At 40.5% G+C, this 22,077-nt stretch overlaps 1 protein-coding gene across 1 annotated transcript; it reads left to right on the forward strand.

Annotated features, from left to right (window-relative positions):
- Positions 1 to 3,143: 3,143 nt before the first annotated feature.
- hopx (HOP homeobox) lies at positions 3,144 to 8,919 on the forward strand. The gene is made up of 2 exons (XM_080416982.1): positions 3,144 to 3,551; positions 8,613 to 8,919. The coding sequence occupies exons 1-2, from the start codon at positions 3,402 to 3,404 to the stop codon at positions 8,688 to 8,690; spliced, it is 228 nt and encodes a 75-aa protein (XP_080273108.1). The 5' UTR covers positions 3,144 to 3,401; the 3' UTR covers positions 8,691 to 8,919.
- Positions 8,920 to 22,077: the final 13,158 nt, after the last annotated feature.

The raw sequence follows: 22,077 nt of genomic DNA on the forward strand, positions 1-22,077 counted from the left end.
ACAGGGAAGTATAGGTAAGGAAGTATTCAGGGCACCGCCCTGAATTTTCCTTTTCAAGTAATTTAAATTCAAGTCATTTTATTGTCATTCATCCACATTCAGGTATACAACTGAACAATATGTCATTTCTCATAGGCCAATGTGTTAACACAAAAATAGTACAATCACAAACATCATACTGCACAGGAAACGTATCATACCACACAGGAAATAAATAAAGGTCTGTGGCATGGTGTGGTGTTTAAAGTGCAGCGTGCACACCCAAAATGTAAAAGTATAAAAAATAGTAGCCATGATTGAATAAAATAGATAATAAAGCAGAATAAAAACCGTGGATAAGCATTTTGATGATCTCAGTATAAGAATGTTTTAGCATAATGTAACACAATGGCTTATAAATAATACAGCGTCACTGTAATTGTAAACTACAAGAATATAAAAACAATGAGTAAAAAGCAACACAAATATAAGTAAAAAAGCATCTCAAAACCTAACACATGACCTCAACGGTACTTAACACAACCCTGTGGTACCTATTTTGGAGCCACATAAAGTAATTAAGTGGCATGTTGCCTACAGATCAGGAACCTATCCCCATAGTGTGAGGCAAGTACAGCCCCTGGACATGACACTAGTATGTCGGCGTCCAACCTTTGATGCTGAGTGCCAAGCTGGTAGGCATTGGGTACCATTTTTATAGGCTTTGGTATGACTAGGCCGGGGATTGAGCCCTGACCTCCCATTCTTAGGACGGACACTCTAACCACAATGTATTTGTTGTGAGTTAGTAGATTGTCTATATTTTCAGCAAAAGAGATTTGGTGTTGAGGGGTAACATGGAGTAGACATAGGATAGAACCCTGGTGGACTCCGGTCTAATAAGTATATAGGGTTTAAGTGGTTAAAGTATTGTATTTTTTAGGAATTTAACTTTAGATTAGATTAGTTTAGATTAAATGATGGGGAGGGGTGTGTAATGATTTGTGTTTAAAAGGAAAGGACACACCACCCACCGGTACTTTCACTAGAATTTCATCTGAGGAATTAGAATTGAGTGGACTTTGACTCAAACGGGGAGGAGATTTTTCTTATCAATAAATATCACCTTTATGATCTGTCAAGAGCCAATGAGCTTGAACATCCGCAGTGTTAGGACTTTGTGATGTTCGCTCTTCTCGAGTTTATTACCAGTAAGTCATAAATTCAACAGCTTTATATCAGTGGTATAGTGTCCTGTAGGCAGCGGTATATATTGCTACAGTATAGGAAAGGATTGGTATTCACCCATCAGTGATATTTGTTTGTTTGTTGCTCTTGAACACAATACTGTATATATGTTAATAGTAACACACATTGACACTTCCATTATTGGTATTAACATACATGCAGTAGAGAAGAAGAGAAATTACGGATATCAGCTGCCAGTGACAGTTAATAGAACAAGTGGCAACACCAAAAATAGGTTCTTGAAAGTTTTGGACAAACAGATCCTAATTGATTACAGTGTTCTTATCTCTTGAATCAACTGACACCTATATGCCAGCTAGACTGAGCTTGCACATGCATCAGTGGAGGTGTAATGACTTTCATTTAACTCAATGAATACGCTAAATAGATTGATTTATCGGAATAATGAAGGATACTAAAGTGTTTTTCTAACCAGTCTGAGCTTGTCATCCTACAGGTGTGAAGATAACCTTGGTTTATCACATAATATGTGAGACACAACTATTAAGCTCCAGAATCCAGGCAAGAGGAAGTCTACCAGCAAGCTTTGCAATATCTTAATTCCAGCTGTTTAGAGAGAGAGCACATAATTATGGGCCTAATCACACTCCAAAGATAGCATCAAAACGAGCTCTGCGCATGGCTGTGTGTGCATGCCGAGCATGGCATGAGAACATTAGTGTGTCAGTATTTACTGTTACTTCTGTGAGAAAGTCAACAAGCTCAGGCAGCACATTTCCGTTGCATGAAAATGACCAGAACAGTTTTTTCTTTTTTCTTTTACATAGAAATAACCAGCAGAAGCAGATGGATTTAAGTAGCTTACTAAGCTGTCATTACATGCATAATAACATTATTTTGCAAAAATGTGGTGGTATGTGTATAATTTATGTAAAACCTAAATATAAACTTTATCGCCTGGTTGATATAAGGTACAGTAATACAGAAAGGCAGATATAGACCAATCAACATACACTGCAGACACAAATGCAGTGGTGTAAACTAAGTACATTTATTCAAGTACTGTAATTAAGTACCATTGTGAGGTATTTTTTTTACTTTACTGGAGTATTTCCAATTTTCAGTACTTTTACTTCTACTCCATCTCAGAGGCAAATATCAGTACCTTTTCGTCACCGGGCAAAACAACATTGCATAACTGAGGTTACAAACAATATAACAGAAGCTGCGTTTTTCTTTTTAAGAGTAAAGTTTATTGTAAGTAGCGTCAGCTGTTCCAAACTACTGGCATCATGACAAAACGCGTGATCACAGGGATTTGATACGGATCTATTCTATCCTCTGTGAAAATCCTGTTTAAAGCTACTTTCATTGCGTTTGAACGAAGAGGGAGGAGAGGAGGGCTGTGTTTGTGGGCTTGCCCCTGGTTGCCACTGTGTTGACAGTAGTAAAACGCTCACACACTGAATAAACGCTCGCCCCAAAACACAGTCGCCCCAGGGCAAATCTGGTGATCTCCAAACGGTCGCCACCTGGCTGGTATTCGTAAACTTATTCCTAAATCTAACTAACCTCAGTAACTATGCCTAAAACGAAACCTAACCTTATTCCTAAACGTAACCTCAGTAAACTACTGCCTAAAACCTAACTTTATTCCGAAACGTAAACTATGGCTAAAACCTAATCTCATTCCTAATCGTAACCTCAGTAAATTATGTCTAAAACCTAACCTTTATCCTAAACGTAACCTCAGTAAAACAATGGCTAACCCTAAAACGTATTTCTAACCTTATCCTCGGACCTCAGTCAAACAAATACTCTACAATACAAGAATCACTAGGGGCGAGCAGTCCGCGAAAAAAATGGGTGTGAGCGTGTTTTGGGGCGAGTCTTCCGGTTACCAGTTACCACACACACACACACACACACACACACACACACACACCACACATGCAGCGTAGCAGCGTCTAGTACGGGGACATCCACTGAAAACTGACAGTGATCTCAGTTTGCTGTCAGACTCACAGTCACAACCAACCCATGGTGTATCGACGCACTTTGTTCGCATAGATCTGGATGGTGGGACTGAGGAAGAAGAACTGAAGAACTACTGGATTAATAAGAGGACTTTAGCAGACCATCTTAAGTTTTAAAATACCGTGTTATCGCCGTTCCTTTCGAGCTTCATTTTTTTTTATTTGGAGGGGGAAATCATGGCCTCTACGGGGATGCAAAGTGTGAAGATAGCGGAGGACCAGGTCAAAGTGCTGGAGGAGAACTTCACTAAAGTCAGCAAGCATCCGGACGGGACGACGCTCATGCTGATCGCTGCAGAGTGCGGGCTGACGGAGGAGGAGACCCTAGTGAGTATTGTTGTGTTTAAGATCACTGATCACTGCTTCCCAAACCTTTTAGCTCGAGAGAGAGACCCAAAAGAGAACTTTGACGTCTCCATGGGCCGTGACTCAAACTATGCGCGCTCACAATGCAAAGCGTTTGGTGAGCTTGTAGATCGGCTATTTTCACTACTTCTTGCGAGTTTGTTTTCGAATTTATGGAATTTCTTAGATTTTTGGCATTTATTTATGACATTATTTATAAAAAAAAATAAAAAATCGGAATTTCTTTAATTCATGAAAATGTAAGATTTGGGGATATTTACTTGACCCACAGATGGGTCCCGACCCAATGATTGGGAAGCAGTGGTTTAGATGGATTACATGCACACTTATAATTTCTTAGAAAGCTGATTTGCGCAGAATTCGGAATAAACTTACTTCTACAGAGGGGAGAGTTGATCGGTCTTTCAATAAATAGGCAATAGGCAATAGAGTAAATATAGTGAGAGAAAGTTACAATCCCTCAGATACAATGTAATATTAACTAAGATGAAATAATGTTTGATTAGGCTACAGCATCATCAGGTGATCGATTTGCAGTAGCCTTGGATCAAGACTATCATATATGAAAATGTATCGAGTGTCGATTCTGACATTTACCAAGTCTTCTATGATAGTCTATGATAGTCTTGATCCAAGGCTAGATTTGCATTAATGCTAGACTTAAAAGCTTCTAGATTCGCCCCATTGAGCAAAGGCTATGCAACATTTCTAGAACTAATTGGTCATTTGAACAGGCTGTTGTTGTAGGCTACTGTATTTTGTTTATGACCGCGGTCAGCAGTGCTGATTTGGTTCATGAACATTCACTGCCTTTTGACGGTGGTACAGTGCATCCAGAGTAGCTTATTTTAACAATACTTCAGATATTCATAAGAAGTCAAAGGTTTTAATGAGACCACGACAACTCGGGAGGGGCAGAAATGCCACTCAGTGATTGGGGCTGACAGCCTGTACATTGACAAGCCTGCCTGGTTCATCACTGGTCACTGCAATGGGAACTATTGCTTAATGGCATTTGGTTGGAAAAATCAAGTCATGCACTCTCTTCATTTGTGTTGCATTGGACTCTGAAAATATAAATTTCAACAGTGTTCATGCAGTCCAGATGTAGGATAAATACATGAAAGGGGCCATCTACAATGGCTACCACTGTATACAGTGTGTATACTACAATACCGTTTATATATGAATGGGCATTACTCCAGTTGTAACCATTGCATACAGAGCTAATGCAGGATGAAGAATTAATTCTCAAGCGACTTTAACAATGGAAATGCTACACAGTACTAATTTAAAATAGGATAGGTGCAGGATTAATGATGGCTGTGCACTAATGCAGTTCAGATTTAGGATAATGCATGAATCTCTTGTAAAAAACTAAAGAGCAGAGACTCAAATGTCTGGATGGGTGATTTTATTTTGTCATTGAACACAAGTGTACATCAACATTTTCTGGAATCACTTCACTGACAGTGAATGGAGGACGTTTGAATATGCCTAATCTGGGTGTGCAGACATGCATATAAAAATACAGTAGGCCTATTATTATCAATGAAGCTCTATGCTGTCTCTCTCTTTATAACCTCATATCACATGTTCTGCTTTTAAAAAAATCTTTTGGGAAACAGTTCACAACTGAAATGAACAGTTTAACACGAATTGGAGCAATTCAAATCTGATTAACCTTTACATAATTGTATATATTTTGGGTCTGTTAACTCTGTTTCAGGGTGGATCTTCACCTAACATACTCAATCACTTTAACCACTGCCCTCTGCACTCTCAAGATACACAGTGCCACTGCCCACACTCACACACTTCACACCATGAGTATGCACCCAGTGGAAAACACAAGTAATCTCTGTTAAAACCTATCAAATCTGCCAAGCAAAGAGCCAGATGTGAAGTTTCATAGTACCCCGATAAGCAGCCCAAATCGTTTAGGCTGAAGCTATGATGTCCACTAGCATTCCACTGATACTGATAGTAGTTGCTCCACAAAGAATTGCTGTTCCTCCTTTGCGCTGATGATGCAAACAGCAACGGTAATTTGTTAAGCTGTACCAAGAGTTCCGGTGCCTTTCGAGTCTTTAAACACAAATGTAAAGTGTGCCATTTCTGCTTATGTCATTTCATTAAACAGTTTCGTCTCATAGGCAAATTTCTGTGGGAGACATGGTGAGAGCCTTCTCCTCCCTGGCCTAGAGCAACATACTTTGCATAATTTTTCTGCAAAGTACGAACTTCCTTCCACACTCCCTAAAATTATCAGATCCATATGACACCTGTTTTACCATGACACTGCACATACACATGCACTCACTTCTACTAATGCATAAACTCTTTCATAATAATGAAATGCTGTGGACGAGGGACTCTAGATCAGTGTTTCTCAACCTTTTATGGGCCCGTGCCCCTATCTAATATCCATGTCCCTTACCAGCCGCCCAATTAAAATGTAAGCTTTATTGTTAATGGTGTTGCTTACATAATTTAAAAGATATCTCATCGATTTCCAAATATCAGATTTTACATTAAACTGAACTCTTAAGGGCCGTTCACACTGAGCAATATAAGTATAACGATCACTATATCATTCATCAATGTATTCTTTTTTTTAGTTGGCGTGAACTCTGCCATAGTGCTCAGTGTGAGCGGCCCTTACGTATGTGATTATGTAATCATTAGCCTACTTCTCAGGGAGAGAGAAAAAAAAACCTGTCACGATTATAAGTAGAATTGTATATAATGGATGTCAGGCCCTGTCACATCAGGCCCCTCTCACAGCACTGAATATCATTGCCCTGCCACAGGCCCTGTCATGTTACCATGGTACCATGTTAGCATGGTAACATATTACCATGGCAACATGGTACCATTAACAGAACATCTGTGTGACAGGGCTGTGACTGGGACTGACATCCACGTGACAGGGCGGTGACAGGGACTGACATCCCTGTGACGAGGACTCACATCCCTGTGACAGGGCATGACATCCCTGTGACATGATACTGACATAATCAGTATCATGGCAGTATCATGGTTAGTCATGGTCAGTATCATATCAGTACATTTTTTACATTATTTGATAAAGATTATTATATTTTCTCAGCATTATGTCCCGCTCAATGTAATAAAACCTGCCCAAAACTAATATGTAGAGATAATGCTAATAAAATCTATTCTCATTTGATATTTAAAAATGAAGCAATTATTTTTATGAGAACACTGTCAAACAAGTCTATGAAGCCATCTATGAAAAAGTTTAATCTGCAACACAACTTTATACAATATGTAGTGGTGGTCCCTGCTTCATCTCTCTCTCTCAGCTACAGGGTCCTTGGTCTGAAAAAAAAAACGTTGAAGACCCCTGCTCTAGATTTAGATGTAAATCCAGCCCCCCTCCCTCCCCGGTGTTGGCAACTGAATGTTTCCATTATGCGTGTACAAAGGTGGAAAAAGCCGGGCTAACTTGACTGGGCAGCTCTATCCAGCGAGGGTGATGTAGACTCATTGGCCTGTTGACAAAAGACCTGACTTCATTCCCAGCTGACATTTTATTTGCTTTTTTGTGTCTTGTTCCATGTTTGGATTTGTGAACAAAGCTCTTATTTGAGAATAAATACCTGCCTAAGGGACCACACCCTCTACTGCCTCTCCCCCTTTTCAAATTAATAACATTCATAAGTTGTTTCAGCCTCTGTGTGGCGTGTTTAGACATCCTTCACAGACACTGCTGTTGTGTTTCTGTCATAAAGGTATACTCACTCAGCTTAAGAAAAGGGGGTCATTATATAACCTACTGTAGATCAACGGAAGTGGATGAATCGAGCACACAGTCGTGTGCTCATTCATTGGAATTTGAACTGAAGGAATGAGAAATATAATTTAGTCACAATCTGTGAAACGCAGCAACACAAAATTAAATAATGCAAATTCTTTAAAGGTGCACCATTAAGCTGATGAAATCACACTTTTACAGACTGGTTCATCTACATTTTAGAGATATTGAATGAATACATTCAGTTTTTTTTGTAAATGGATTTGTGCCCTCTATACACTATACACTATTTAAACTCAAAAACCACTAAAACATAACCACTTAAAGTGTAAATCGCCGAGTTCACACTCTCAGTGTTCTGCATATTTCACAGACTGCATAGACATAGCATAGCTTCCAAATCAGAATCCCATGCGTTTGCCAGTGCAATCAAATGTGGAAATCATTGGGATCACTTGTGTATTGCTTAAACTGTGAGCCAATGCATAGTGACTGGAAGCCAGTGGTTTAACTCATTGGCTGGATGTCCTCAACACCACCGACCCTCATCACATGAACCAACACACACCACTCCCTTTCCCTCAGTGTTATCAAGATGATGTCACCAGTGTTTTGTAGATTCCTTGACAACCTGGGCTCACCAAAAACAATGGCGCGTGTCACAGATGAGTGTCGAACCATTCAGCACACAGCACTCATCTGGTCAATGTTTCACTGTTGGACTTATTGGCTGAGGGATCAGAATGTCGTGTGCTATTGCATGAACTGGCCCAGTGGGAATAGGGTTAGTTGATGTCAGCGTGCTCCACAAAATTGGATGGAAATAATGTTGCTTTTTTCCCTCCGTTTCCCTCATGCAGCTTGGCTCTAGGGTTGTCATAGTTCCATTGTGAGTCAATGGCATGAGATTATACGAGTGCTGCTAACAATACATTTGGGAAACCCAGCCCGGAGTGTTTTGTTCAAAATTAGTCCTGACAATACGTGAACCCCACCTGTATAATTTCTCAGGAATATTCATATCACCTCAGAATCTTTGTCAGCCATACCGATTACCTCATCCAGATCATGTTTCAGGCTCTGAGGCAGTTTGTGCCAAAAGTAACACTGTTTGAGAAACAAATACCTTGTCACTAAACAATAGGCTTAGCTGCAACGCCATCAGACCCACCACCACCTGTTTGTGACACCTCCCATGGGGGCTATCCTTCAATTGTTTTCTCTTTTTCATTTGCTTACAGAAATGGTTCAAGCTACGTAATGCACAGTGGCGGCAGGCGGAGGGTCTTCCTGCTCAACTGCGGTCGGTGACGGACTGAGTTGGAAGAAGTCCTTTGACCACGATCCATGTTACCTCCCTTAAATACCCCTGAAGACTCCTTTACTGACCAACTCCCTGGAAGAATGGACTCCCTTCTCCCTCTCTGTTATTCTCTCTTTTGTATCTATGAAGCTATTATAACTTACAGAATGTGAATTGTTAGTGTTTGTTGCCAATATATCTTGCCATGTTTACAGAAATAAACATAATAAGTTAAAGTGATCAAAGTGTGTGTTTGAAGCTGCATTCCGTGCTGGGAATGTGATTTAGGGTCGTGGAGGAAGCCGTCTTAAACAATGGTGGGAAGGGTTGGATGCAGTTTAGATGAGGAGTGATCTGTGCGTGTGTGTGTGTACGTGTGCACGTGCACGTGGTGTGCACGTCGAGGGGGCTTTGTGCGTGTCTTTCAGCAGGGAGCTGATTTTAGCATTGTGCTGTTCACAGCACTACAAAGGATGCAATGGCAATTGCATCCAGAAAAATAAAGAGGCAGATACAGAGGGTGTGTACTGTATGCGTGTATGGTATGAGGGAGGAAAACATGTGTGCCTGCACTGAATTGGCATCAAGGGTCAAATGGTAGATGATGTCACTGCATTGTCCCCCTGTGTCCATTTATTGCACCGTTAAAAAAAGGACACCACACCACAGCACTATTTTTGGGAGGACATGCATGTGGGTATGTGTTTTGGAGACAATCACAAAGGTGTACCAGCAATAGCCAGTGACCACAATGACCCTGGCCTCTCTATTCCGAGCAGCGAAAATGTCCTAACATTTCCAAAAGTCGCAAAAACAGCCAATCTACAAGGTCACAACTCCTTACATCGCTACACACTGAGCTTGCAGATTGGCTTTTTTTCGCTGTGTGCTAGACCATCGTACACCGAAGTATAAAATAAGTTAAAGTGGTTAATTTAACTGTATACATTGACCCTTAAACTCTCGGTTTTAAATTGAGATTAACACGCCGACTTGAACACTGGATTTTACTGTGTGCATCTTTTTTTTCAGACCATGCGTGAATAGTGGGCAATGGGGAGAGAGAAAGTTTCTCATTTTATGAGGAAGCTGTAGGTCGCTTGCTTCCTTGAGTGAAGGAACATGCTGTGAAAGCACTCAGATCATGAGAACTGTCTGCACAACAAGCTCAACAGAAACCCATAGTGACCCAACAGGTAGTTCAAGCACTCACGAAACGCCCATAGCATGTTGTAAATGTGTACGTGTGTTCATTGGTGTGTGCTGCTGTAGGCTACTATGCATGCATGCACTTAAAAACAAGCACACGTGTGTGTATACACACACACACACACACACACACGTTTGTTTTACTATACTCGTGAGGACAGTAAACCTTTAGGATGTACATTTTATGAATGCCATTTTTACCTTCATTTATTTTTAACCCACGCTTATACTTAGTTGCGCACCGGTGTCACACACTAACAATAGTGAACTACAAGCTCACGTGTCATAGTGCCATGTTTTGAGCTTGTAGATAGTCTATTTTCGGTGCGTGACAGTGGCACGCAAACTAAATGTAAATTAGCCTAATCCTAACCCCCACCTGAATGTTGTCCTAATTGTAACCATAAAACCACCTTTTCTCAAGCGAGGACCAGGGAAATTATCGCAATTTCTGTTTCTCAATTTCTACTATAGGCCTACTTGTGGGGACATTTTGGCCCTCACAAGTATAGTAACAAAAGCACACACACCATGGTGTCCATTTCCTGTGCCAGGGGTGTTTTCCTCTGTTAAACAGTGTGAATAACAACACGCCCTCTAAAGAAAAACAAGCATTTTGTTTAGAGGAGAGAGCCCACCCACTCAAACACCCATACCAGTATTCCCCCAGGAGTGCTATTTTTTAGGGGGCATAGGTGTGGCTGGCGTGGTGTGACATGGCGTGGTGCTATGCAGCATGGCACAGTTCTATTCCTGCATGTTTGTGTTCCAGAACCTTCTCTTTCTACACCGACAGGAACAAATTTGCATATCGTCTCTGTTGGGCAGAAACATCTTATCTCCATTACTCTTAACCTTTTGTGTTTTTTTCGTAAATGAATGCCCAACTTGATCATTCTAAAAAAGAAAAGTAACAGTTTTGGACATTTGAGGTTTCCACCCGACAGAGACGATATGAATTGCAATCTAGGCCTGTCCTGCCCTCTACCACACATATTTTGCTATGTATGTTTGGAGCCAAAAGGAAAAAAAAGATTTCTACAGTGGCCTGGTAGTTCAAAACAAGTAAATCTGAAAATAAATGTATGTAATAAATAGATAAAATAAGCCATACCATATACCGTCATCAAGCAAATGTTCCACTCAAGGTTCAAGGTTGCTTTATTGTTACATCTTGTGTACTGGACTGGTAGATACTAAATAAAGAGTACAAGTATTGTGTTATAGATCCTCAGACATTGCAGCAGCAATAATAACACAAAATAGAGGCGTTGCAGTGCCTTCCTCAACACTTGGTCGGTGGGTATGTCCCATGTGAGTTTCTCAGTGATATGGACTACACCTCTCCACCTCACCTAGCACTCAGTTCTTGTTGCCCATTAAGATAGATGCTGGTTATGTTATTTAGTTGAAGGGATGTTTAGTTGTTTATAGTTATAGATTATGTACATGCTGATTGCTTGTTCACAGATGCTACATATTACAGCCATCTCAGGCTGATGGTTGCCTGAGGAGGGACTTTCCAGCATGCCTCTGTTTTACATTATAATGTTATTGTGATATTTGGTTGTTTTTTGGTTCTGGGGAATTTTCTTGGAGGGTTTGATGTTTTATGTTTGTTTATGGCATGTCTTTTATTTTCATAATTTATGTTACGTGGCTAAACTATGGTCGAAACCATGGGTGAATGCATGGGCTAGGGGCTTTGAGCATCCCCATCTGTATGTTTCTGGCCTGGAGGCAGTTGGTTTGAAATTGTGTGTGCTGAAAGCCACAAATAAAATGTTCCTATACAGAAAAGTTACTGTGCTTCACTACAGTTCGTTGCAATACTGTATGTTAGTTTGATACTATGTTTTCAAAAACAGATGCTAGGTTTGATATCTATCTGTTAGTTACTTTGTAGCACAGACTTGTTTTCTTGGCACTCTAGTCAGCCAATAACTGGGTGGTCGATTAAATAGAGTTCATGAAGCTGATTCCAACCTTGCAAATTAGACTACCTTTGTATACGTTGATGAGAGCTTCTGCTAAATGCCTAAATTGTCATAAGAAATGTCATACTATTCTTTGGCATTCTTTGATGACGGTAAACCATGTTTATTTTTTTTTACATACTATACATAATCGTCAAAAAACTGATATTAAAGTAAAGAATATGCAGTTGGTCAAAGTCTTCCTTCAAGGCTTTCTATCAGAAAAGTAAGGGGGAGGCCCTTTGCTTCAGGGGCCACACCCTTTTCTTCGGGGCCGTCCCCTTTCCTTAGGGGGCTTTTTAACAGAAAGGCAAAGGCCTTCTGACAGAAAGGTGCTCTCTGAAAATATCTCACAATATACCACATTATATCAAAGAAATCATGCTATTATGTCCTCAAATAAGTGTACAATGTCATCAACACCTGTCATACTGTACTTTGTTCCCAACAAACATCATTCTATATACGTCATCAAAAAGTGTCACTTATTTATGTTTATAGACATAATGAAAAAGTCATACTATCATAACAAATAATGACACTATGTTGTCATACTATAGGTTCATGTCCTCAGTGGAGTGCATAGTGTGTGCCCCACCAGGTCGGGTGTCCGGTATGACCTCGGTCATCCATGTCATATATGACATATGATTCCATATTTGAAAATGTGTAGTGGTCCTACTAACAGTGTGTACAAGAAATTAGGCACTGATTGGCTTGTGTGAGATTAGCTCTGAACAAACACCCAGACCCTCTTATAAATGGCTAGCCTCCTGCAGAGCCATGCAGTAAAAAGTCATAATATAATGTTATCGATTGAAATAATTTGTCGTAGAAAATACTGCATGCCGTTTAAAAAAATACCACAAACTAACAATACCTACTGTATGTCATCTAGCCTGGTAAACCCCCCCTCCGGAAATCTCATTTGTATTATGGAAATTAGATTTTTGGAGGGGTGGTGGTTTACCAGGCTATAGGTCATCAGCAATATGCCTAAAATATATTTAAAAAAAAAAAGTTTAGTATGTTTTTTTTTCTTCCTTCAGATTAGCTAATTAGCTTTGTGAAATGTATTGTAAATGGTAACACTGAGAGCATAGAACGATTTCTAATATACAGTGCATGCACAACAGCTTTTCTAATAATTTGGACAGTATTGAGCAGCCAATCAGCTAAGGTCAGAGCCAGTGTCCTGAAGATGCAACATAACATCCCTGGCATGACATAAGACGTACATCAAACAGACAGAACCCTATCCCTGACTATGTTACTCCCAGTCTCCTCTTCACTCCAATGAAAGGCTACTTGGAGTGCTTGATGGTGCACCATAAGAGACCAGGGGAGTGTGTATAGAATTTGAATGGGCGCTGGTATTGTCTGTTGCTAAGAGGATTTGCTGTAGCTGGCAGGAATCTGTCATTCAGTGCAAGTTAAATTCAGGAGGAGGCAAGCCGATTTCACATCACCAACTCAATCAACTATCATATGTATTGCATGTATACTTTATTCAAGCAAAACTGTATAGTATATAATATCATACACCGGGGAAATCAATATGCTCTGCAAGAAGTACATTATTCTTTTACTGGGACAGTGCATGTTAATCAACACTAACCACTAAAATATGCCACTGAAAATCTGCCACCGTTAGTCAAGCAGCTAGTTTTCAACCATGGCCTCTGTAAAAACTATCTATCGGCTGACTCGTTAACCAGATCCGAAAGCCACTATGAGAATATGTTTTAGGCAGTGGGAATCGACTATGCTGGAATCTCTTCTTCTCTCTCTGTAAGTAGTTACTGTCTCTCGGGGTGGCTCAGGAAGCAACTCAACCAAGGCTAGTCGGGCCTTTATATACTCTAAACAAATATTTATTCAGATGAAGAATCTGATGAATATATCAATATTCATGACATACTGTAAGGTGTTGGATACAGGTCTGGGATATAGGTATGTATGGGGTGAAAAGATGTTGCACAAAATAATACCTGGCTTTCATCCACTTTCAACCTGGCATTGGGCAGTCAAAAATGTTCAAAATGTTTAAAAAATCTGAATGGAATATGAAGAATCTGACTAATACATCTTGATTATGAGTCCAGAGATTATGTGTACCGATTTGCATGAGTTTTGGACAAAATCTGTAGGATCTGTAGTTGCAAAAAAAGTCAATATCTTGTTTGGCAGAAATGGCCGGGGCACTTTTTTGACTAAAACGCCTAAGGTTCAAGTGTTACAGGCCAAAACGTGAAGCTGTCTGTTATAGCTCCACCGTGAGGCTGATTTGAAACATTGGGATGGACGTTCGTTGGCCTACTAGAAGTGTGCATGCATAGTTTCACGCCGATTGGTCCAGCGATATCTGAGATGATCTGCTCACAGACAGGCAGATCCATCCTGGTGGAGATAATCAGGTGACACACACACACACTAATAGATCCAAACAGATGAGTGGCTACATTACCTAGGGAAGGCTAGAATGAAATGTTGACTGCGCATGTGGTATCTTGCTTGTGGTTGGCACAAATCACATGGAACAAGTATGACCTTAAATCAACCAGCGATGAGACATTTAACTCTGGCTACTAGGAACCGTTTTGGTCATAGAACTGAGCGCTTTAAATAAGTGATCTTTCTTTGCACACTTGAATGCAAGGTGGTTGACAGGTATCCAACTTCACATATAAAGCTTCTGCATGCTGTTTTTGTCCCAATTTATAAAGTAGAAATACAGCCAATCTATAAGCTCACAACACGTTGCAACGCACTGATCGGCTATTTTTTAAAAACAAATGTATTCATTTAGAATTTCTTTGATTTTTGAAAATGTGACATGCCCAAAATAAAGACACCAGGTTGTGGTGGTTAATTAAAAAAAAGAGACTGTCCAGGAGCTTTTTGCTCAAAGTTTAAAAGTTACCAACAAAATGACCAAAGTTTTGTTTGGCCACTCTGAACATTCAAATCTACTATAGACGCCATGCACATGGAAAATGTAGCAGAGAAACCTGGAAACTAGAGTTGACTGGACTGCTTCAAGTTGTGTCCTACAAAATAAGAACTGAAACACATAAAGCCGTATGCCAAAAACATTCATTTAATGTAGAGTTGCCTAAAATAAAAGAGCCCATACAGCATTTTTACTCTCAATGCTTAAAGACTAAGTAGAGCAAAGTAGTGGGTAGTAGCCAAAAATGATTAGTCACACTACATTACTGCCAACAGAGGGAGGTAAGATACACTGTGGACTATACTTCCTGTCTCATCAGTGTCTGCTGCCAGAAAACCATAGTTTTAATATATCGCAGAAGACTGAATGATTGCTGAGAGGGGAAAGAAGGCTACAGATTCAGATATTGGAGTATGTCTGTGCTGTGCTAAATATTCGTATCAATGTTATTTACATTAAAATGGGCGGAATAAAATGCTGTACAGGAATATTGGAATAGGAAGGACTTATTCCTCTACCCCAAGATGTGGCTGGAGGGGCTTCATCAGTCCTTTGTGCCGTTTGTCATGAGAATGTATAACGACTAACGAGGCACGTAAAGGGCAACGATAACAGACTCTCTGTGACTTAGTAGCATTAGACGGTGTGTAACTATTGTAACATTCAATCTGTTGTCACCTGTAACGTTACCTGTGGTCTGTGCTGATGTCATAACTATGGGCTTACCTTGCTATTATTTTTTTTCTATCATGTTCCGCATCAGACAGGAGGATTGTATAGAGTGTATACTTTTACATTTATTGACAGTGTATCTTGTTCTGCACCAGACAGGTTGATTGTATAGGGTGTATACATCTGTATACTTCATTTAGATTTGTTGAAGGTGTATTTATTGTGATGTTAGGATGTTATTCTTCAGTACGTCTTGTCCTTATCTGTACTTGTACTGCTGTGCTGGCTCTGGCACCTGAATTCCCCTCGCAGGATCGATAAAGGTATCTGCCCATCTATCTGAAATAACCTGTCACTGAAATCACATACTACCAGAAAGCGTACATGTATCATGGGAACTGAAGCTTGTTATATTGCATTATTTTACCGTACACCAGATTAAAGGCACAATCAGGATTTTTGTAACTATATAAATTAGACTTCTATTCATATACATTATCTTTTACCCTAGACCAGATTAAAAGGCCAAAATCGAGAATTTCCATTCAACATATAAATCAGACTATAAGTCAGACATTCTGAAAGAGTTTGATTGGTAGATGGAACTAATGCATCTGTTGTCTAATGTTTAGTCCTTCTATCAAAAACTAAAATAACTAAGAATATACTGTCTGTCTCCACAGCTATTTTTATCTAATAATTTTGGTGGTGGGGCTACTGTTATGTTTGTTTTTTTCACTGATTGGGCCTTTAAGAATCAGCTGAATTCCGCAGGGGTTCTCAGACATGAAATATTACTAAAGCTCAGATCACATGGCTGACACAAGCCTTATCTATTTTCAGCCATACTCCTTTATCTCCCGCTCTTCCTTGTTCCCACTCCCCTCCATTTCTTCATTTTAACCCCCTGCAGTCCCAGGTGATGATCGCAGTAGGCTAATCCCAGATTAGAGATCTCGACATGGAGTTCAAACCCCCTTTGATGTCTGGTCTGACTCCTGTGTGGAGTGTCAAAATACTCGACAGCCACAGCTCTGAATATATTCTCTATCATATTGTCACTGTCGGGCAGAAACCTTGTATCTCCATATTTCATCTTTTGTTTTTTTCATAAATTAAAGAGGCGAAAATAGCCTATCTACTGTAGGATTTATAAATATTGAATCAATGAAAAGTATTAACAAGAGCGTGTGACTAAATAACTACACACGGATCCATTGGGACATGTTATTTTGGGTTATTTTTTCCCCATTTCCTGAAAAGAAATAGTTTTGGACATCCAAAGTTTCCGACACAATGATATTTACCACACAGTCACAAGCACACAAGCGCTTGAGAGGGATTACAGTGGATTGTGCTCACGGCGGTCCCTTTGTAAATTACACTGTGGCCGGATTGTGGGTTGCCAAATAAACCGTGACCCTTTCAGGGCCAGTGAGAAGCTTGCTTTTTTTTTTCTTGGGTCTTGGCTTTTCTCACACTCAGACACATGCATGCACTGGATTAAAGTTGGGAGAATTTTCGTTTTTGAATAAATCAATACATATACAGTATCTATCTCAGATGATAAATGGTGTAATTTTCATACACATGGTTACAATATCAACAGAAAAGCACAAAGAACGGAGCTGGAGAAAAACACATGTGGAATTCTTTTACCATACCACAAGATGTTAACATCCTTAATAGATGGGCTGACTCTGGATCTTGGAGGTAGTAACGGACAGAGAAAACAATCCAAATGGCTATAAAGGATGCAGTTTGGTTTGGCAATCTGCTAAAGTCAATGTACTTTAAATCAAATTTTGTCAAGAGGGAGCTCAGGCAAAAGCTTTCCAAACTATTTCTCAAACCTGAAATGCCATTCCCACAAGAAATATTTTTACATAATTCTGTCAATAATCGATTACTTTGTCAGTAGTCGCTTTCGAGGATTGGTCCTTGGGCCTGGTGCTGAGAAACAGTATCGTCTGTTCCATTCTGGGTCTTGTGGATATATATAGTCCTTGGAAAGCTCCTTTGGTGTGGCCAGCCTTTCAATGCGAGGAGATGCTGTGGTTCTCTTTGCTGCCCTTGAAACCTGTTTTGATTACATGGAATGTTTTGGTAGCTTAGAAATGTGATGCCTTTACAGTTACAGTGATTGTAATTTTGAGTCTTAAATGGGGTTCCAGTAGAAAATGCCTTTTACCTCAGTTGGTTTGTAAATCTTGTCTTAGAAAATAGGTCTTATAATACTGTCACAGAATGTTTGGACAGTGGTCATAGCAATGGTTATGAGGTACTGTACATGCCACCACTGTGTTCTTACAGTTAATATGGATTCCTCTGGGCGTCCCAGCTCGTAGCAGACGTTGCTGTCCTTCAGTTTGGGCAGAGATAGTTGCTTCAGTCTTGGAGAGGCGCGGACTTCTCTGGACGCACTGTCAATAAACATCTCCACATTCTGTGACACAAAGGAGAAAATGAAGGTATTTATAGGTTACATTTCACATGACTTTTAGATCAGAGATTTAATAGTCCCAAATACGGGTCAGTCCTATGTTCTCTCAGCCCTACAGTATGTCCCCTCAACCCCATGTTCCCTCTATGATTGTTCTGTCCCCTATGTTCCCTCAGCCCTATGTTCCCTCATAATTTTTCTCCCCCGTTATAAATTAGGCCATAATTTTAAAGCACACATTTTAAGACTTTACTGGTGGTACAATGCTAACTTTTATTACCAGTTTTCAGTTTATTTCTTAATTTTTCGAAACAGCCAGTGAGCGAGTGAACCAGAGACAAAATCACGTGCGAAACTGCCCTGATGTATAGTGTTGCCTGGGACTAGCCCGAACGAATCAAATGAACTACAGCCGGGGTTTTCAAAGTCCAAGACAGTGGGCCTCCCTTGAGCCAAGGGTCAGAGCCGCTTTCTATGACACTAATATGAGCTGCTTATCTGTATTTAAATGGAACATGAATAGAAACCCAAAGAAAGAAGTGCTCCAGGTTTCACCACTTGTATTGTGATTTAGGCAAACTAATATAGATCATACCAAACCTCACAACCTCTGTTGTCAGTCTGTCTGTGGGCATAACCACAGTGGGGTCAGCTTAGGCCCCATGTTCCCTCAGCATCATAGCCAGCCCTCTTGATGTCATGATATACAAAAGGCTGTCCCTAGCATCACTATAATGACACCAGAGGCAGCCTTTTGCATACCATTGATTGTTAACCTGCGGACCATGACAATTCAATACCTTCTAATACCCATTTTCAATATCGCAGATTTTTTTGGGGAAAATGCGTTCCAATTTGTCCCCTAAAATCTATTATTTTATTTTTCATAATAGATTAAATTAATTAGTTCTATTAACTGTTACACCCCCTAAACTGAAATGTGACCCAGCCTTACCTCCCTGCCGCTGTTCCAGTCTGGGTGGGTGGATTTGGGGTTGGAGAGCTGGAGGAGACGTTTTGTGATGATGATCTTTGCACTTTTTACCCTGGGGTCAACGTGCCAGATAGGACAGTTATACTCACACTCGGGGGTATGAGGGGGCCTGTGGGAACATCACCACACACTGGAGCAATGCAGACAATGAATAAACAACTTGCATGAAATAAAAATTTTTTTTTTACCAGTATTTGACCATAGCACAGTCTTTGCCCCAGTAACATGGACAGTTTCTTAGCGACTATTCTATCAATAACTTTTTTCAATTATCCGAATAATCTTGAAGCATGTTTTTTTAATATATATTCTTTATATGTCAACCAATCAATGTGAAACTAATTCCTATTCTATACATGTGTCGCACAAAAATAGATGTTTTCGTTGCATCACAACGTCGCATTATGACACATTGTGATCTTGCAAATCTACTATTTTTGCAATCTCAGAAAGATTTAGATTAGATTGTAAAAACAAATGGCGTTTACCGTTTACTGAATTACAAAAAGTATTCAACTTGCAGCTCTGAATGCTTGTCTGCGGCTAAAAACATGTGCTGTTGATGCCTCTGTTTTGTCGATTTATAAAAAGACTTCCGTGGCTGTCTGCGTTGGGACAATATGCTCCATTGTCTCCAGTCCTCTCTCTCCCACAGAGCTCTACTGAAATAACAGATGTCAAAATCTCGGATCCCTACTGCCCTGAGATGCTAATTTTAGCCCCTGGTCTCCAGTGAGCATATTGCTCTCTCATCATTTTGTTAAGTTTTTCTTTGATAGGGTACATACTATAGGTCCAAAGTCTAAACATGATGTATGTAGTAGAGCTCCATTCTCATATGCAGCATTTTCACCAAGCTGGCAATAAAGTTCAAGTTCAGTTAATTCTTTTTATTAAAAAACGAACAAAAAAAATACATCATTGTCTTGTGATAGACACTAGGATGAATCTGCCTCCTTGGTTCGAGCTAATGTTCCGTTTTCATTAATGAAATGTCTCCTCAAGGATCTTCAAAGTTTGATCTCATCTTGCTGAGGTCTAATTCTGCTCAACTTCACTATACTGGGTCATTTGCGTTTGGCTCTTACGTTGTGTCCTGGGAGTCACGTCCTCTGTTCTGTCGTCCTCTGGGTGTTGACAGACGGACAATGTGCTCAGAGCAGGACGCCTCAGAGGAAGGACGCAGCGTCTTACTGGAGAAGCTGGTCAACCCCTTCCTATAGGAAAACAGGAACCATTACCAAATCCATTATGTATGCATGCATCTGCAAGGACGTGAGTGCATGCCGGAGTTTATGTGTGTGCGAGTATGCGCAAATGTGTCAGTACTGTATGTATGTGTGTGTGCACGCACGCGTATGCACACACGTGCATAAGTGTGTATATCTGTGTGTAAGTGTGTAAGAGAGACAGAATGTGAGTGAGTGAGTGAGTGTGCGTGCGCACGCTTTGGGACAAAAGGATATCTCGAGCCTAAATGGGGGACACCCTGAACAATGGTTACATTTTAGTTGATGGCTGTTGACGGAGTCGGACTGGTAAACATCTGGACCCACAATTTCATTGAACAGTCAAATAATAAACTTATTGGGTGATACAGTTTTGAGGTTTCTAAGTGTACCTTCAGTTTATTTGTGTGCAGGACCCAGGTGGATAGAATCAATTTCCTTCCTTGTTCATTGTGAGCTTTTTTTGCTTGAGTTGTGATGAACTCGAGACTCTGAGTGAGGCAGGCAGCTTGTGCATGCTGACAGGTGACTGCTGTCATTTGCAATTGAATCCAAGTATCATTCCACCAGGCCCCATGCTTCCTGTGAGGGTCTGAGATTGAATTACACAGTGTGTTACTGTGCATCCGTTGAGCTTTTAACATGATAGCTGAAGAAAAACAAGACTGCGGGTCTAATAACGAGTGGGGATCTCGAACTTCATGTGTCCAGTCTATGACGTCAGTCATCTATGGTGCATCTATGATGTATGACTCCATATTTGGGTAAGAATTCATCCCGATTTGACTGCCATTGACTTTTAAATAAAAGTTAAATATTAAAAACTGTGGGGAGATACTTCCTTGGCCTACTGGAAATATGGCGCTCGGCTATCGAGATTAGCCTCGGATACACTGACCCATTTCTAGACGGCTCGCCTCCCACACAGCCACATCATAAAAAAGATCCAAAAACAAAATAAGTCTGAGGAACTGTAAACACCATCACAACATGCTGAACTGACACAGACAACTCTAATGGGGCATTCACCTCCGATTAGGAACATCCATTGGCAGCTGGCCTGAACATCACTCTCTCCAGTTCTTATTTCCTGTGCTACTTAAGCGGCTCTCATGTCGGCTCAGTGCCAAAATGCAATCAAAAGGGGCGAGGCTTCAAAAGTCGTTAACCTCAGAATTTGCTAACATTTTCACTCATGTCGATATGGTGGAACACAAACAGGACAAACACACAACCTAAGGCATTAACACTGATAGCACTCTGCTCCAAACAGCCAGCTCATGGTTTTTTGATCGTCATAAATAATGGTTGCCGTTAGGAGAGTGAGGGTTGGGGTACAATTACCTCAAGTGGTCGTCCCATGCTGAGAAGTCTCTTTTGGGCCTGGCCAGGTATTGGATTCTGTTGGTTGGAACAGTTCCCAGCGCCGAGGCAGAGAGAGGCCATATTGGCTCCTGGTTGCCCCAGTTTATCTTCTCACTAACAGAAAGATAATGGGAGATTAGAGATAGAAAAGTGCACTACTTGGAGCGCAGATCCCCGGCAGGCCGGGATGTCTACCCAGGGCTGTGTCAGTCGTCAGGTGCAGTCATCAGGACACAGGGAAGCTGCAGGGAGAAGAGTTATATTGGAGGTCCACTGTATAGGGGCCCTCAACATGCGACGCAAATTAGTGCATGATTGGATGGTGTGGTCATGATTATGGCGTTTGTTGCAAGGAATAGGTTTGTTCTAAGGGTATGAAGTATCAAATTCCTGTTTGGTGGTCATTGTCACGACTCACAAGACCATTTGTTCCTAATTTGGTGGGGAAAGAAACCACGTTTGGGCAAAGGTGATATTTGTAACATGTATGGGTGTAAGTGCAATTGCTTTTGGCTCTGCGTTGTTTAGAGGCCCCTAAATGTGAGATTTGGAGCAGATTTTG

Source organism: Gymnoscopelus braueri, assembly GCF_963280865.1.
Source record: "Gymnoscopelus braueri genome assembly, chromosome: 20".
Lineage (NCBI taxonomy): Eukaryota > Metazoa > Chordata > Actinopteri > Myctophiformes > Myctophidae > Gymnoscopelus > Gymnoscopelus braueri.

What these genes read in the sequence shown, in the direction of transcription:
- hopx (XM_080416982.1), top strand. Translation starts at nt 3,402, where the DNA reads ATGGCCTCTACGGGGATGCAAAGTGTGAAGATAGCGGAGGACCAGGTC. An exon ending in TGACGGAGGAGGAGACCCTA is followed by an intron (nt 3,552 to 8,612) that starts GTGAGTATTGTT and finishes ATTTGCTTACAG; the next exon opens with AAATGGTTCAAGCTACGTAA.